Source organism: Pempheris klunzingeri, chromosome 11 (genome assembly GCF_042242105.1).
Source record: "Pempheris klunzingeri isolate RE-2024b chromosome 11, fPemKlu1.hap1, whole genome shotgun sequence".
NCBI lineage: Eukaryota > Metazoa > Chordata > Actinopteri > Acropomatiformes > Pempheridae > Pempheris > Pempheris klunzingeri.
The window spans coordinates 14,704,081-14,717,135 of NC_092022.1; the positions used below are offsets into that span (position 1 = coordinate 14,704,081).

General features: G+C 42.7%; 2 protein-coding genes across 2 annotated transcripts; one reads left to right on the top strand and one right to left on the bottom strand.

Annotated features, from left to right (window-relative positions):
- Window positions 1-1,270: 1,270 nt before the first annotated feature.
- rnf114 (ring finger protein 114) lies at window positions 1,271-5,979 on the bottom strand. The gene is made up of 6 exons (XM_070840125.1): window positions 5,822-5,979; window positions 5,093-5,243; window positions 4,636-4,742; window positions 3,546-3,660; window positions 3,307-3,414; window positions 1,271-3,183 (listed from the first exon to the last, which is right to left on the bottom strand). Exons 1-6 carry the CDS (start codon window positions 5,956-5,958, stop codon window positions 3,118-3,120), a joined length of 684 nt encoding a protein of 227 aa, XP_070696226.1. The 5' UTR covers window positions 5,959-5,979; the 3' UTR covers window positions 1,271-3,117.
- Window positions 5,980-6,838: 859 nt separating this feature from the next.
- Window positions 6,839-12,285, top strand: spata2 (spermatogenesis associated 2). Its single transcript, XM_070839893.1, has 3 exons — window positions 6,839-6,871; window positions 7,919-8,753; window positions 10,460-12,285. Exons 2-3 carry the CDS (start codon window positions 8,403-8,405, stop codon window positions 11,813-11,815), a joined length of 1,707 nt encoding a protein of 568 aa, XP_070695994.1. The 5' UTR covers window positions 6,839-6,871; window positions 7,919-8,402; the 3' UTR covers window positions 11,816-12,285.
- Window positions 12,286-13,055: the final 770 nt, after the last annotated feature.

The window sequence follows — 13,055 nt, forward strand, 5'->3', positions numbered from 1 at the left end:
AACCGTCTTTTTGGACCTGGTCCAAAAGGAAATATTTTCAGATTGCTGCCAAAAATCAAACAGAGAGGGGTCTTCTCTTTTCTAAGTTTGCGGGATATGCCAGGCCCTCACTTGTGACTCAAAAGTGTGCAACCTTACAAAAATATTAACTGAACCTATGGTGTGTTCACCTGTAGTGACTCAAAGCTCAGACAGCTACCGAGGGGCATGAGCCTACAAGTTCAGGGATGATGAATTTCAAGAGACTTGCAGTAGGTGTGAGAGGAGGTTTACAATACATTGAAAGAAAACAAAAGGCTGGTGGAAGGGTGTCTAGGGTAGAGTGATGGTGCGACACACTTCTAAAACAAGCCACCGTCCCCACGCCTTTCACAGTGCGCCTGTGGGCACATGTAGCATTAATTGCTGCCTCTACAGAGCCTGCAGACTGCACACACTATCTATTGCTCGCATCAAAGAAACCACACGCTGAACTTTATGAAATTTTTATTCAGTGTGTTCACTTCTCTTCCCTTTTTCCTCTCTTTCTTCCTTTTCCTATTCCCCACCTTGGCCCCCCTCTCCCTTTTTAGCTTCGCCACCAAACAGACAAGAAAGACTCCTCTCTGCCATGTTTTTCGGCTCGACTTCCTTCCTGCCCAGAAGCGCTCGAGTATCTCGTTAGTTCTCTCACAGCTAACATCTCTCCTCTATCTGCCAGGAGCAAAAACCTGATGGGGGGGTGGGTAAAAAGAAAAGAGACGAAAGGGGGGACTACATCAAGAAGTTTGGTGGGTGAGACTCTCCATAGAGGTAGGTGAGAAACTGTAATATCATTTAGCTACAGTAATTACAGATACAAGCACACAAAGGAAAGAAGAGAGATGAGAGGGTTTTCTCTCCCTGTGGACAATGTACACCGAAGGGCCCAAGTTTCATCATAAATTAGCACAGATACAGATACATGCACAAACACATTGCAAGATCATTGTTGGAATGATATGGCATTGCCCTGATATCTAATGTATGAACAAAGGTTTGAAGAAAGGTTGGCTCATTTAATATATTCCACAATTAGTTCTTTTTCACCAACATTTTTCCCCTTGCCTGATTATGACAACTGAGCAAATCCAGAGTTCCGATTGATGCACGCCGCACATTACCGTCCTTTTAACTGCTCACACACACACACACACACCGGTCATCCATCAAAGCAGCGAGTGTTGTTTCTTCCCCCACACGTCTCATACACACAGGTATAAATCACAGCGCCTGATTTCTGGGGCCAGGGTTTAAATAATTAAAGAGCTTTAATTTATCAGGATTTAGCACCCCCTAACAGTAGGGCTGACAAAAGAGAATGAGAGATATATTGAGAAAGAAAAAAAAAAGGTCATTATACATGAGATACACATACAAAATCATTACACATTTTACTGGAGAGAAAAACGAACATCTAGGGCTAAGTGGCACCAAAGACTACGTGAAAAGGCATTAAGGTTCTGCTCTAGAGCTACTTGATCTGGGTGTATGAAGTTTTATTTACCTGTTGGTAGAAGACAAGTGCAATTCAACTGTGTGTTAAGATTTGTACTACTGTATATGGTTGGTGACAATTACAGGTCATTGGAAAACACTGGTGTTAATTAAGAGACACGATGACACAATTCACACTTTAAGAATTGAAATAAAAACATCCAGCAAACAACAAGCAACGTCAAACTGAATTTTCTTGTTACTCCACATGCTGTCAGTTTTGGAAGCATACAAATAATAACTGTTGATTTTTCTTTTTCAGATCGGTTGGCAGTGTTGTTAAGAAATATGAAAGCCAGCGAAAAGAACTGGAGTTTTTTGTGATGAAGCATCCAAGACACTGGGCATGAAAAACACACTACAGTAAGTTACATTTAAAGTCTTAAGTCATGTCATGTCATCAAGTGTCTAAAAGCGAGCTGTGGTTATTCTGTAAAACTACAATAACCCCACTAAAACCTTTCTAGAGATCAGTGACATTTTTGTGTGCTGCATTTGAACAAAACCCAGTTTAAAAACTAAGCTGGAGAACAACACATAGAGTAAAGAACATTTATAGAATGAGATCTGTGTTGAATTATGACTTGCAACAGTGCCAGGAGGCTGGTTAGGGCCAGTGGCTGTCATGGATGGCCACAGAACGGTGGAACTCTACTGCCCCCTTATGGCTATAAACATGCAAATAAACAATCACAGGACTGACTTAACTGATGATGACACACCGATGGACTCCTACTTGCATCTTTTGGTTCACTGGATGTACTATTAGCCCTATGAGTTTTGGAAGTCAGAAACAAGATCTACCAGCAGGCACAAAGACATAAGGGAGAAACATTACAATAAAGCAAACAGCCATCTCTGGCTTTGTTTGACCCTCATATTATTTATTCTTTCCAGTAGATCTCTGAAAACAGAATGATCACGCACTCTCTCGCACAAACACACACTTCACCCACAGACAGCATAAAAAAAGACAGAGCTTCCATCTGCTAATAAACTCAAAAATAAAAACAAAAACTCCCTCTCCTCTTTTGAGAGTAAACATGCAAAGTCACTCGAGTAGATTAATATATATTATTGTTAACATTACTTGACAACTTCACTGAGTGAAGTTTGTCAATTGCTGGCAATAGTTAGCCACCTAGTGGTCGCACCCTCCTATAACATCAAGCATTGACGACAGGGAAATTTAATTACAACTTTGGAAGTTTTTGGCTATATGACACCATGTCATCAATGAACAAATTGCTTTAACAAACATGGTTTAATAGATATTCCACAAACTATCAAGTCTACAGACTTAACTGGGGGGGAGGATAAGAGATTATCACACCAGAAACACAGTTATCACGCCTAAATCAGACAGTACAATATGCTTTTTTTTTTAACCATATTGTGTGATTTATTTTCTGAATAATAAACCTATAGATTCATAGTAACAAGACCAATTCCCTGTGAAACTGATTACCCATAGTAATGCAGTACCACCATCCTCATGATAGATGAATGATGATACAGTGTGTTCTGTCTTCTCAAGACTTCACATCACCAGCTCCCTTTCACTTCACTAGATTCCCCCTCCGGTGGATTGTTCTTCACTCTTCAGTTGTCCAAAAGGGAACGCTGTAGAGCCTCCTGGATCATTGTGTGCTCATCTGTGGAGTAATCCTGCCAAGACAAGGGCGGAGAGAGAGAGAAGAAAACAGAACCGGTAAGTTCACTGATCATTGGCATCAATGATAATCAATCATAAAAAGAAAACTCCAGGTAGTGTTTAGGGCCTCAACTTACAACAAAGGTATCATAGGAGAAGGTGTGTCTGATCTTCAGGTGCTGGAAAAAGTCAGCACTCCTGTAGTTAGGGTCCCCCCAAGGCATTGAGGCACAGATGGGGCACACCTGGACAGAAACAAGGTGAGAGTAATAAAAACATGTATGAACAAATTCACCCTCGTTAAGTCCAAACAATGTGTGCAGCATGATTATTAAAAAGTGACTCATCGAATCACAGTGCAGTGTGGATTTCTCACCACTTGGCGTGCATCTCGAGCATGCTGGGAGGTGCAATGTTCAACCAGGCCGTCCTGATCGAGGTTCTGGCAGTTGCAGTATGGGCAGGTGAAGGTGTAGCGATTTGGGACTGGACTGTGGGAGAATAATAACAAAACAAAGAATGTATCACTCTACTGGTTCTGTGTTTGATTTTTTTTCTACAAAGACTTGTTTGTGATAATCTCCATGAAGCATAAATAGTAATGACAAACATGTTACATTATTGACACAATAAAAAAAGCCATTCCCCTTCTAACAACCTGGTTCTCAGTGTTGCTGTTAGTTTAACTACTAGTGTAACAGTCAAAGAAGTCACCCCCCCCATCACTGTACATCCAAGTGTGGGTGCTCCATCGTAAACACCTCTGCTTCCGATATTGATGAGGTGAAACCAAAATTGCACTTCAGTCTGATTGTAAAACCAAGGAAATAAAAACATCTGAATGAAGGCAACTGTGAACAGGTTTTACTCCAATAATCCATTACTACAGCTTTGTTATGGCTTCACCCTGCGCTTCTGTATGGTAAATGGTCTGTATTTGTATAGCGCCCTTCTCGTCATTTCACCTACTCAAAGCGCTTTTACATTACATCCTCTTTCGCATCACATCATTCAGCCAATCAATTCTTTCACATTCACACAAGCCAGGCTTGGACACTTCAACATGCAGCCGGGGGATCGAACCACCAACCTTCTGAATGAGGGACGACCCACTCTACCGCTGAGCCACAGCCACCCTTGATTGTTTTGTTTACAAAAGGGTTTTGCGGAAATGGTAAGACAACTGGGAAGTCAAACCTATTGACAAGTCACATATTTTGTTTAAAAAGGGCATATGAATTTGGTGTTAAAAGAACCAGTTTCAGATTGGACTGAAAATATATTATGCTGAAACTGTTATAGGTCTTATGACATGCTCATGCAACCCCAAACCCATCAGTGATGGCTCAAAGTCTCACTTTCTTTACTGGTCACTACAGCCTAAACTCTCGAGTGCTAATTATGGTGGTAATAGTAAATGAGGAAACGAGGGGGTGACTTCAGACACAGTCTGTCATCTGTTTCACCTGATGATGGCAGGTTGGCTCTGGGCAGTGGTCCTCACTCCCTCTTCAATATACTCCTGGTATTTTGAACAGGCAGCTGTGTGGCTTCTCATCTGAGAAAGCCCAACCTGAATGGTGAGAAAACACACATCAGTAACTGCTAGTGCACAACCACAATAATACAGTTGTTCTCAAATGTTTACAGTATGAACTCTGCTACTGTCTGAATATATTTTTTTTGAAGTTTAAACATATGTAGTTATGATACCTTATGCCTCAGTGGTTGCTTTGTGCATGGTAGTGATTGGTCTAAATCCTTGCATGTTTCCAAATCCAATTCACAACAAACCAGCAAAGGTAATTCGGATGCATCATGGTGGCTTTTGCATAAAGGCAAAGTTGTGGTTATTCTGTTAAAACAATAACAATTAACCCTATTAAAACCATAGTTTCTAAAGATCAGTGTCATAAAACAAACCTGAGCTCCACATCCCTTACAAGATGCCACAGATGATTGGATGAGGGCCTCAAGTTCAGCAGCTTTAGTCCAGTGGCCCAGACCGGCCCGACATACAGCACAAACAGGCTTCTGTGGACGCAAACACTCCTGCAAACAGCTCTGACAGAACCTGTGAAGAGAGGCGTGAAGGTAAACAAGGTACACAATTTACTTAAACTGTTGAGTTTTATTTTGGCCTCTGGTGACCAGAGGAACAAAGAGTTTTGCAAGTATCTCAGCTACATATTAGGCAGACATTAAAATACACCAGATCCCAGATGCTGATATTCTCTGGGAGGTCCCTGTAAAGCTCCCAACTAAAGCTTCCTGTATATCCGACGGAAAGTCCCCCACCTCAAGAGGGCGCAGGGACTTGTAGTCCTGAAATGAGATTTAACGAGTCCGCGCAATAGAGATTTGAACTACAACTCCCAGGTGAGGCCTGCTCTTTGATGTAAACAAAACTGAAACTGATTTAGCAAGCTGGTGTTAGTTCTGCCAACTATTCAAGTGAATAAAACAGAATTAGAGGGTCACAACAAAAGCACGCACACGCATGGTCGACGTTTTGCAACTGTGGCGGCACGACATGTTTAAAAACAGGAATTAAAGCCACCCGCTATTAATACCATTGAATTGTTGGTGGTAGACGTGGGTTGAGGGGAGGGCGATCTAAAAAAAAAACAATAAAGAAAGGAAAATACTTACGTATGTCCGCATTGTGTTGTTACGGGACTGTCGAAAATTTCGAGACAAACTGGACAGAGGAATTCCGACACGTCGCTGCTCCCGTCAGAGACGTTTTTCTTGTGCTGAGCGGCGCTGAACCCTCCGAGCATCGCCATTTCTTTTCTTCACTGACTCAGTCCCCCAACAACCGTTCCCGTGACGACGTCACCGGGTTCGGGTTCTTCTCTCGTGCGCGGGGGCGGAGCCATCGCTGAAAATACAACACGCGACAACACCTTCATGGTCACTGTGTAAAAACAGACACGCAGCTGTAAAGTAACAGTAACGTTGTTACTATTGTTAGCCATTGTTACAGGTAGACAGATGATTTAAGGCTGCAACTAACAATGCATGTTCAAGATTCAAAAATCTATTAATCTGCTTTTTTAATGTTTTGTCCTTGAAAATATGATTTCTCTGAGTCTAGAGTATATCTTGTTTTGTCTGAGTACTTCAAAACTAAAACACTGATATACTACAGAGAAAAGCAACAATTGGACACTGGAAAAACAGGAGCTGGATTATTGCATATATGATCTAAACTTTATCAGAAAAGTGGCCATTTGTACGATTTACATTAAACTACTCACTGACAACATCCTATGGACTTGGAAAAGGTGCAGGTAGTGAAACCTTTAATTGTTACTTTTAACACAAAGTTTCCTTAAACAGGTCACTTGCTGGACGTTGTAATTGTACATTAAGCTATATTGTAATTAATTGTTTGTCACATCCTTTAATTCATACGCGAAAAACGCACCACAGAGTGAATGACAACTGCGTGCATTAGCCCTTTTATTGAGAAAGCTGTGTTTTCATGTAAGTCACACGTATTGAACACTGGTGGTAATGTAGTTGGTGGACTCTGCATCCCATCCTCTTCCTCCTCCTCCTTCTCCTCCTCCTCTATAACAGCACGTGGGCTCCTGATGCCGATGAACTGTCAGACTTTGGCACATGCGCGTTTCGATGATGGGAATTTCCAACAGCTGAGGAGGCGTAGCTAGTCACTGCTAGCACTTGTTAAAGGTAAGATGTGCGGGTGATGCTGTTTCTGGTTACAAAACGCTGTGCTCTCTTTGCCGATGCAGAATTAAACTTAGTGGCACAAGAGTCAAGCCTCCATGGCGGTATATAGTATAGATAGTTGGCTCTAAAATCGCCAAAGATTTCTGTCCGGCGAAGGACCGCCCTGTTAGCTAAAGCAATTGTTAGCTAGCCAGCTGCGCTGAAATGGGCGTTCACTGCTTAGCTTACAGTCAGTTGGGGGCCCATGCCAGTGACAGCATCGGGTGTTTTCGGCTTGGAGATTCATGAACAATTAACATTCAAGCTGTCCTCTGAGCGTCACTCTTATTATCAACGTCGTTCGTGACTGACCGATTCAGTTGCAGTTGATGCGCAATAGTAGTGCATGGTGATGTTGTTAGCTGAGGCATGTTGCCTGCTAGCTGGCTAAACGGATGTTCGCTGAGGTTGATGTGTGAGGTAACTGGAATAGCCGGCCAGCTTGCCTGAGAGCAGAAGCGTTCATATTCTGTGATTCAAGCTTTTAAAATTGAAGCCTTACATCTATCCCTGCCCACACATCCGCATGTCTAATTTTGCGACCTTAACCATAGATAACTTAAGCTAAGTGCAGGCTACCATGATTTACACGCATGTACCACCGCCAGCTCATATATGCACTGGCGCATTCAGGAGCGCAAGACAAAAGGAGTATGTCTGTCAATATTAAGTACTGATTGTGGTTATGGGCTGCATACTTCATAATAATAATTTTATCAGTCCAACCTATTAGCTACAAGACCGACATAAAATAGTCCATGTGATACATCATCCCACTCCCACAGAACGCTGTTTTTCTAAATAGTGATGCCTAAACATCCTCTCACTGTCCTCTATTTCTACCTGAACCTTTAGTTTTTAAAATGCTCTTGATTGTGAAAGTTACAAATGCATTGTCTTAAATTAACACTGAGTCAGTAGAAAGAAATATGGCCAAAGTTTCCTTCTTTAATTGTGTTTGTCAGAATGAGATTTCCATTTTTACGAGGCTGTCTGGTGTCATTACAGCTTAGACGGCTCAGAAGACTCGCACGATCATGACTGTGTCTTCAAGATGAGTGACCTTGAACTCTGCACGTGCTGAATCCAAGGAGTGGAATAGATACAACTCTGCATTAACAGAACACGAAGGAAAAGCTCCTCCTTACCTCATCTTGCACTACTGTTTGTCTGGAAACAAGTCAGGCTTTGAGCCAACATCAGAAATGCCTGTAAGAAGGCATCCCTACAGGCTGCAGCCTAGCTACGCCAACTAAAAGCACCGGACAACTGCATCTCTTGTTTGAAGGATGTGCTGCTGATTGGACACAAAATCTCATTCCTCTTCCTCCTCTCCAAAAACGCTATTACCGTTGAGTGTGTGCCAGCGTGTACAGTCAATTATGGTGACCAAAAATGGTGCTTGAATGTGGCATCCTGGTGCAGGGTATGCTAAAAGGGGTGAGGCTCTCTCAGAAAAGTACAACAGCTGACTGATAGTCTGCTGGCGATAATGGATGCCAAGTTAAAAGAGGACCTGTTTCGGAGGTATGTGACGGCACTGGAGAGGCGTCTGGAGGATGGAGGGGAGTACACGTTGATTGGAACTGCACCAGAGGGGGACAAAGGGAGACACAAGGACAGTGAGGCTCTACTGTCCACAGCCACAGCTCTGCTAGGGGCCTACCAGCCAGATCCGGGACAACGTTTTCGGATGGTGCGTTTCTATGAAGTGGTGGAGAATTCCCTCCGCTGTCAGAGAGGGGGCAACCTCAAGAGCCTGGAGAGAGCCTTTCACACACTGGAAACCATCTGCACCAACCTTTTGCTTTTCCCCTGGAAGAAGGAGTTCAGATGTATAAAGGTGAGTTTATGCCATGGGTTGTCATGTTATTCTTCCTTAAAGCAGTGTTTAAAGCTCACACAGAGAAATACAAATGAAGTGTATATTCACCCTATAAGTTTCCAAATCTCTGTGTAAACCGTTTCAAAATGACATGTTGACCACCTGAAAAATACAGCAACTTGTAAATAAAATAACTAAGTATAATACTAAATATAAACTAAATAAAATATTATTTTCGTTTTATTTAATTTGTAGAAGTTTGTTGTGCAGCTTCTTGGTTTGAACAAAACAAGTGACATAGGCCCAGATAGAAGGATTATCACATCTTGAATTCTTACTTCAAAAAGAGTATAGGTTAAACCATAGAAACAGGATTTTCTTCACCTCTTCTCTTAGTGCCTCCATTATAGCAGCTGTGCCACTGGTCACAAAAATTGCAGTGATCTTCGAGCACTGATATGCACAGGCAGTACAGAAGCTTGCAATAATGTGTAGGCGGCAAATTATCTTCGTTCGTTTTAAATATGTCTGCCTCTCCAAGTACCTACTAACAACTACAAAACATACAGTAACTTATACTAGAGGTATAAAAGATACTAGAGGGCTGAATCTCTCACGATTTGATTCAGTTCTGATTCTCGAATGTCTGATTCAATTCAGAACCAGTTCTTGATTCAAAATAATTATCAATTCATATTCCACTGTTGATTCAAACCCGATTCTCAATTGGATAGGGAAGGGTGCAATGTTTTTGATCGCTCGTTCCACTATACTGTGTGCAAAATAAATCACTTGTGTCCCTAGTCCACTGAAACACGTTAAAAAACATAACTAGAAATGAAGATAACTGATCCACAGCTTTTCCCATTAAAAGTTAAGACTGTTAATTAATGAATTAATTCGTCTGAAGGCATCTTAAGTGTCTCACCTGCATGGGAATAATAAAATGAGGGAGAGGGTGCCACTGCGTTATTAATGTTGTATCTCCAACAGTGGAGAGAGTGCAGCTTCAGATGGGGAAAAGTCATTGTTGTACCGGGTGCTGAGCGGCCGCTGGGCCTCTGAGGTGAATCAGACTGAGCACCAAGTTATTTTCTTCCCCTCAGAGATGGTTTAAGTTGTTAATGCTGCAGTGTTTGTTGGTCACTCGGCCTTGTTTATCACTGCTGGTCACTGCTTCATTAAAGTAAGCCTCTGAGTGACGCCGTAGAAAGTTGCAATGTGCTTCATGTTTGTCTCACAGGTAATTTTTTAGTCATTAAATGAAAAGAGGCTGCAACCTCTGACTTTTTTGAAAATAAATTACACAATAACTAGATTGTGCAGATGCTTCACTGTCTGTTTTGATTGTCAACATCATGTTAACTAACATTTAGAAAATCGATTTTTGACATTATTTGATTCAGAAGTGCAGGAGATAAGAATCAGGATTCTTAATTGAATTGTTTTTCGCTTCTCCTAAAGGCTACCAAACATTAGCAACTGATTTACTATTGATAACATATACATCCTACTGTATAGTTAAAACATATACCCATGCTCTTAATTCTTTTCTAATTTAGTATTTAGTTTGCTAGAGTATTTATTTTCTAATCATAACACCATACATTGTTATGTAAACAAAAGGGAGATTTTAACCATATCTGTCTTTATGCGTCTTGCCTGTAGTTGTATAATGTGCCAATTGACTGACACTAATACTAATTAACCCACTTTTCTTTTAGACCTTCACTGGCCCATACGTGTACCATCTGCAATCTGCCATTTCTGATGCTGAACTCCGATCTCTAATGCGCACCATTGGCTACGCCTGTGACCATGATTTGCAGTTCCATTTGCAGGAGCACCCAGGAGGTGCGAATCACCTCCGCCAGTTGGCGTTTGAGCTCTTCCTGGCCCAGGCAGAGTGTCGTCTTCTGGGAGAGGTAGTGGCCCTGGCCCGTGGTTCAGCCTCAGAGCTGGAGGCCTTGGAACTTCGCAGAGGTTGCAGAGATGACGCAGCTGGCTGCGCCGAGGCGCTCCGCAGACGGGATAGCCTTGGGGCAGATATGGCTCGGCTGTCTGTGCGGCCTTTGGACATAGAGAGGCCTCATGCCCACCACCTGAGGCGAGGTAGCCGACCGTCTAAGTCTGTGGATGTTACAGATGGGGCTGGTCACTGGCACGCAGCAGTTAACAAGCCTGTCTTAAAGGCCTCGTTGAGTCTGAGGAAGGAGCCTCTGTTTGTGGATGCTGAGGAGGATATGAAGGATGAGATCATCAGGCCCAGTACGTCGGCATCTCTCTTCTCTGTGGCAGCTCCACCTTCCTATAGCCCTGTCGCAGATTTCTTCCCAATTCAGTCACCTCCCCCAGCTGATGCTTACACATCCTACCACCTGTCCTCTTTGGATGAGATTGACTTGTACACAGAGAGGGGTGGTGCTGGGACGGGAGGAAGGCAGACCCCCTCTCGACCTCCGTCCAGAGAGCCGCGGGACGCTAGGGATGGGTGGCTGCTCAAAGCTCATGGTAGTGTGAAGTGTCAGGGCTGTGGGCTAGGCTGCTCCTCTATGGCCTCGTGCCAGAGGTGTGACATGATCCTCTGTTCTGCCTGTCATGATGTGGACCCGTCCCCTTGTTGTGGCCTCCAGGACTACCACCCCAAATCCCCACGACCCCTTGATGGTTACATTCCTGTCAAGGAAAAGCTGTCTGTCTACTCTAATACTCACTCTCACTCCCATCTCCATCCGCACCCGCTCACACTGACCCACTCCCACTCTCATCCCCACCCTCACCCCCAGATGGTGGAGAAACCCCTCATGTCCACTAAGCTGTTTCCAAGCAAGTCTGTTGCCTTGACAACGCCAAAGGGAGGCAGCAGTGAGCGAATAAGCTTGGGGGGATCACGATGCGGGTTTTGCAACAAGCCAGGTGCATCACACACCTGTGTGAACTGCTCTAAGGTATCATGTGACTCGTGCATGGGCTTGTATGCAAAGGATATGTGCACACGGAAGAATCCCCAGCACAGCTTTGTGCCCAACCATCAGCTCAACTTCAAATCTGGCACCATATCTCATCTGGTGTACCGATGAATCAGGCAGACTGAATATTTGTTTCTCCCCTCTAGTCCCCTCCTTTAACCCGCTGCGTAGTATTGCACTATTGCTTTAGCTCTGTTCCTGTTTAAACAACTCATTCACTACCTTCCCCTTTATCTGATGGTCTGTTCGCTCTCTGTAACCCTCTCTTGAACTTTGTACATTTTCTCAGTAGGGCCATGGAATGCACATGCCACAGAGAGCCATATCGTCTGCCCATCTCTCTTCCTTGTACAAGTTCGAGCCTTTTATCTATCTCTTCTTCCTTTTACCCTGCTACCTGCTCTTGAGTAGTCGTGATGTTGTAGCGCTTCCCAAGTTCCTAAAATGTTGTCCTCCTTAAAAGGGAAACTGGATAAAAGAGTTCAATTCCTTCTCATTTTGAATGAATTCCGTCCAAATGAACATATATACTTTGCCTAACTCAGCTAAAAATTCCTCTAATATATAAATATATACGCACACATGCACATATATACCATATATATATATATATATATATATATATATATATATATATATATATATATATATATGGTATATATGTGTGTGCGTGTGAGTGTGAGAGAGTGTGTGAGTGTGAGTAGAAAAGACCTCCTAGCTTGCATTGTGACAAAGGAGATCTTTTTAAACTTGAAAATAGTAGGGAAAACATACACTGGAAGTCAATAAGTCAATAGTATATATTTTTAATCTCTATTCTCTAGAACAATGTGAGACTGTTAAATGGGCATGAGATCTGTCATTGGGTTTTTTTGGATTATAAACTTGTGTCTGTGGGTGTGGGGTGGGAGATATCTTAAAGGGACATTTTGAGACAATGGTCAGATGCCATATATTCTATTTAAAAGATTATGCCTTGTAAATTAACCCTCAATTGTTTCTGGTTATATGACTGAGGTTTAAATGCTGCTGTTGACTTGAGACATTGAAGATGTGTGGCGTTGACTTCTTTCTGGTAAACAGCCTGTTGAGTTGTGTCAGTTCCAAGCCCCCCCCCCAATCCCTTTTCGTTACGCTCCTTAAAGGGATGCTTTGCCGGTTTTCAGCTGGCTTTATATTGTTCCAATGTGGGTAGTATATGCCAAAGAACGATGTTTAACTTTTCTCTGTGGTGCCTGCACCAAGAGCTCTGCGCTCCATGATCTGGAAGATTTTTGCCAGCTATAAAGCTGGCAAAAATCTTCCAGCCAATAAAATGTCCCTGTTATTATACTGTTAAGTCAGTTTTTCA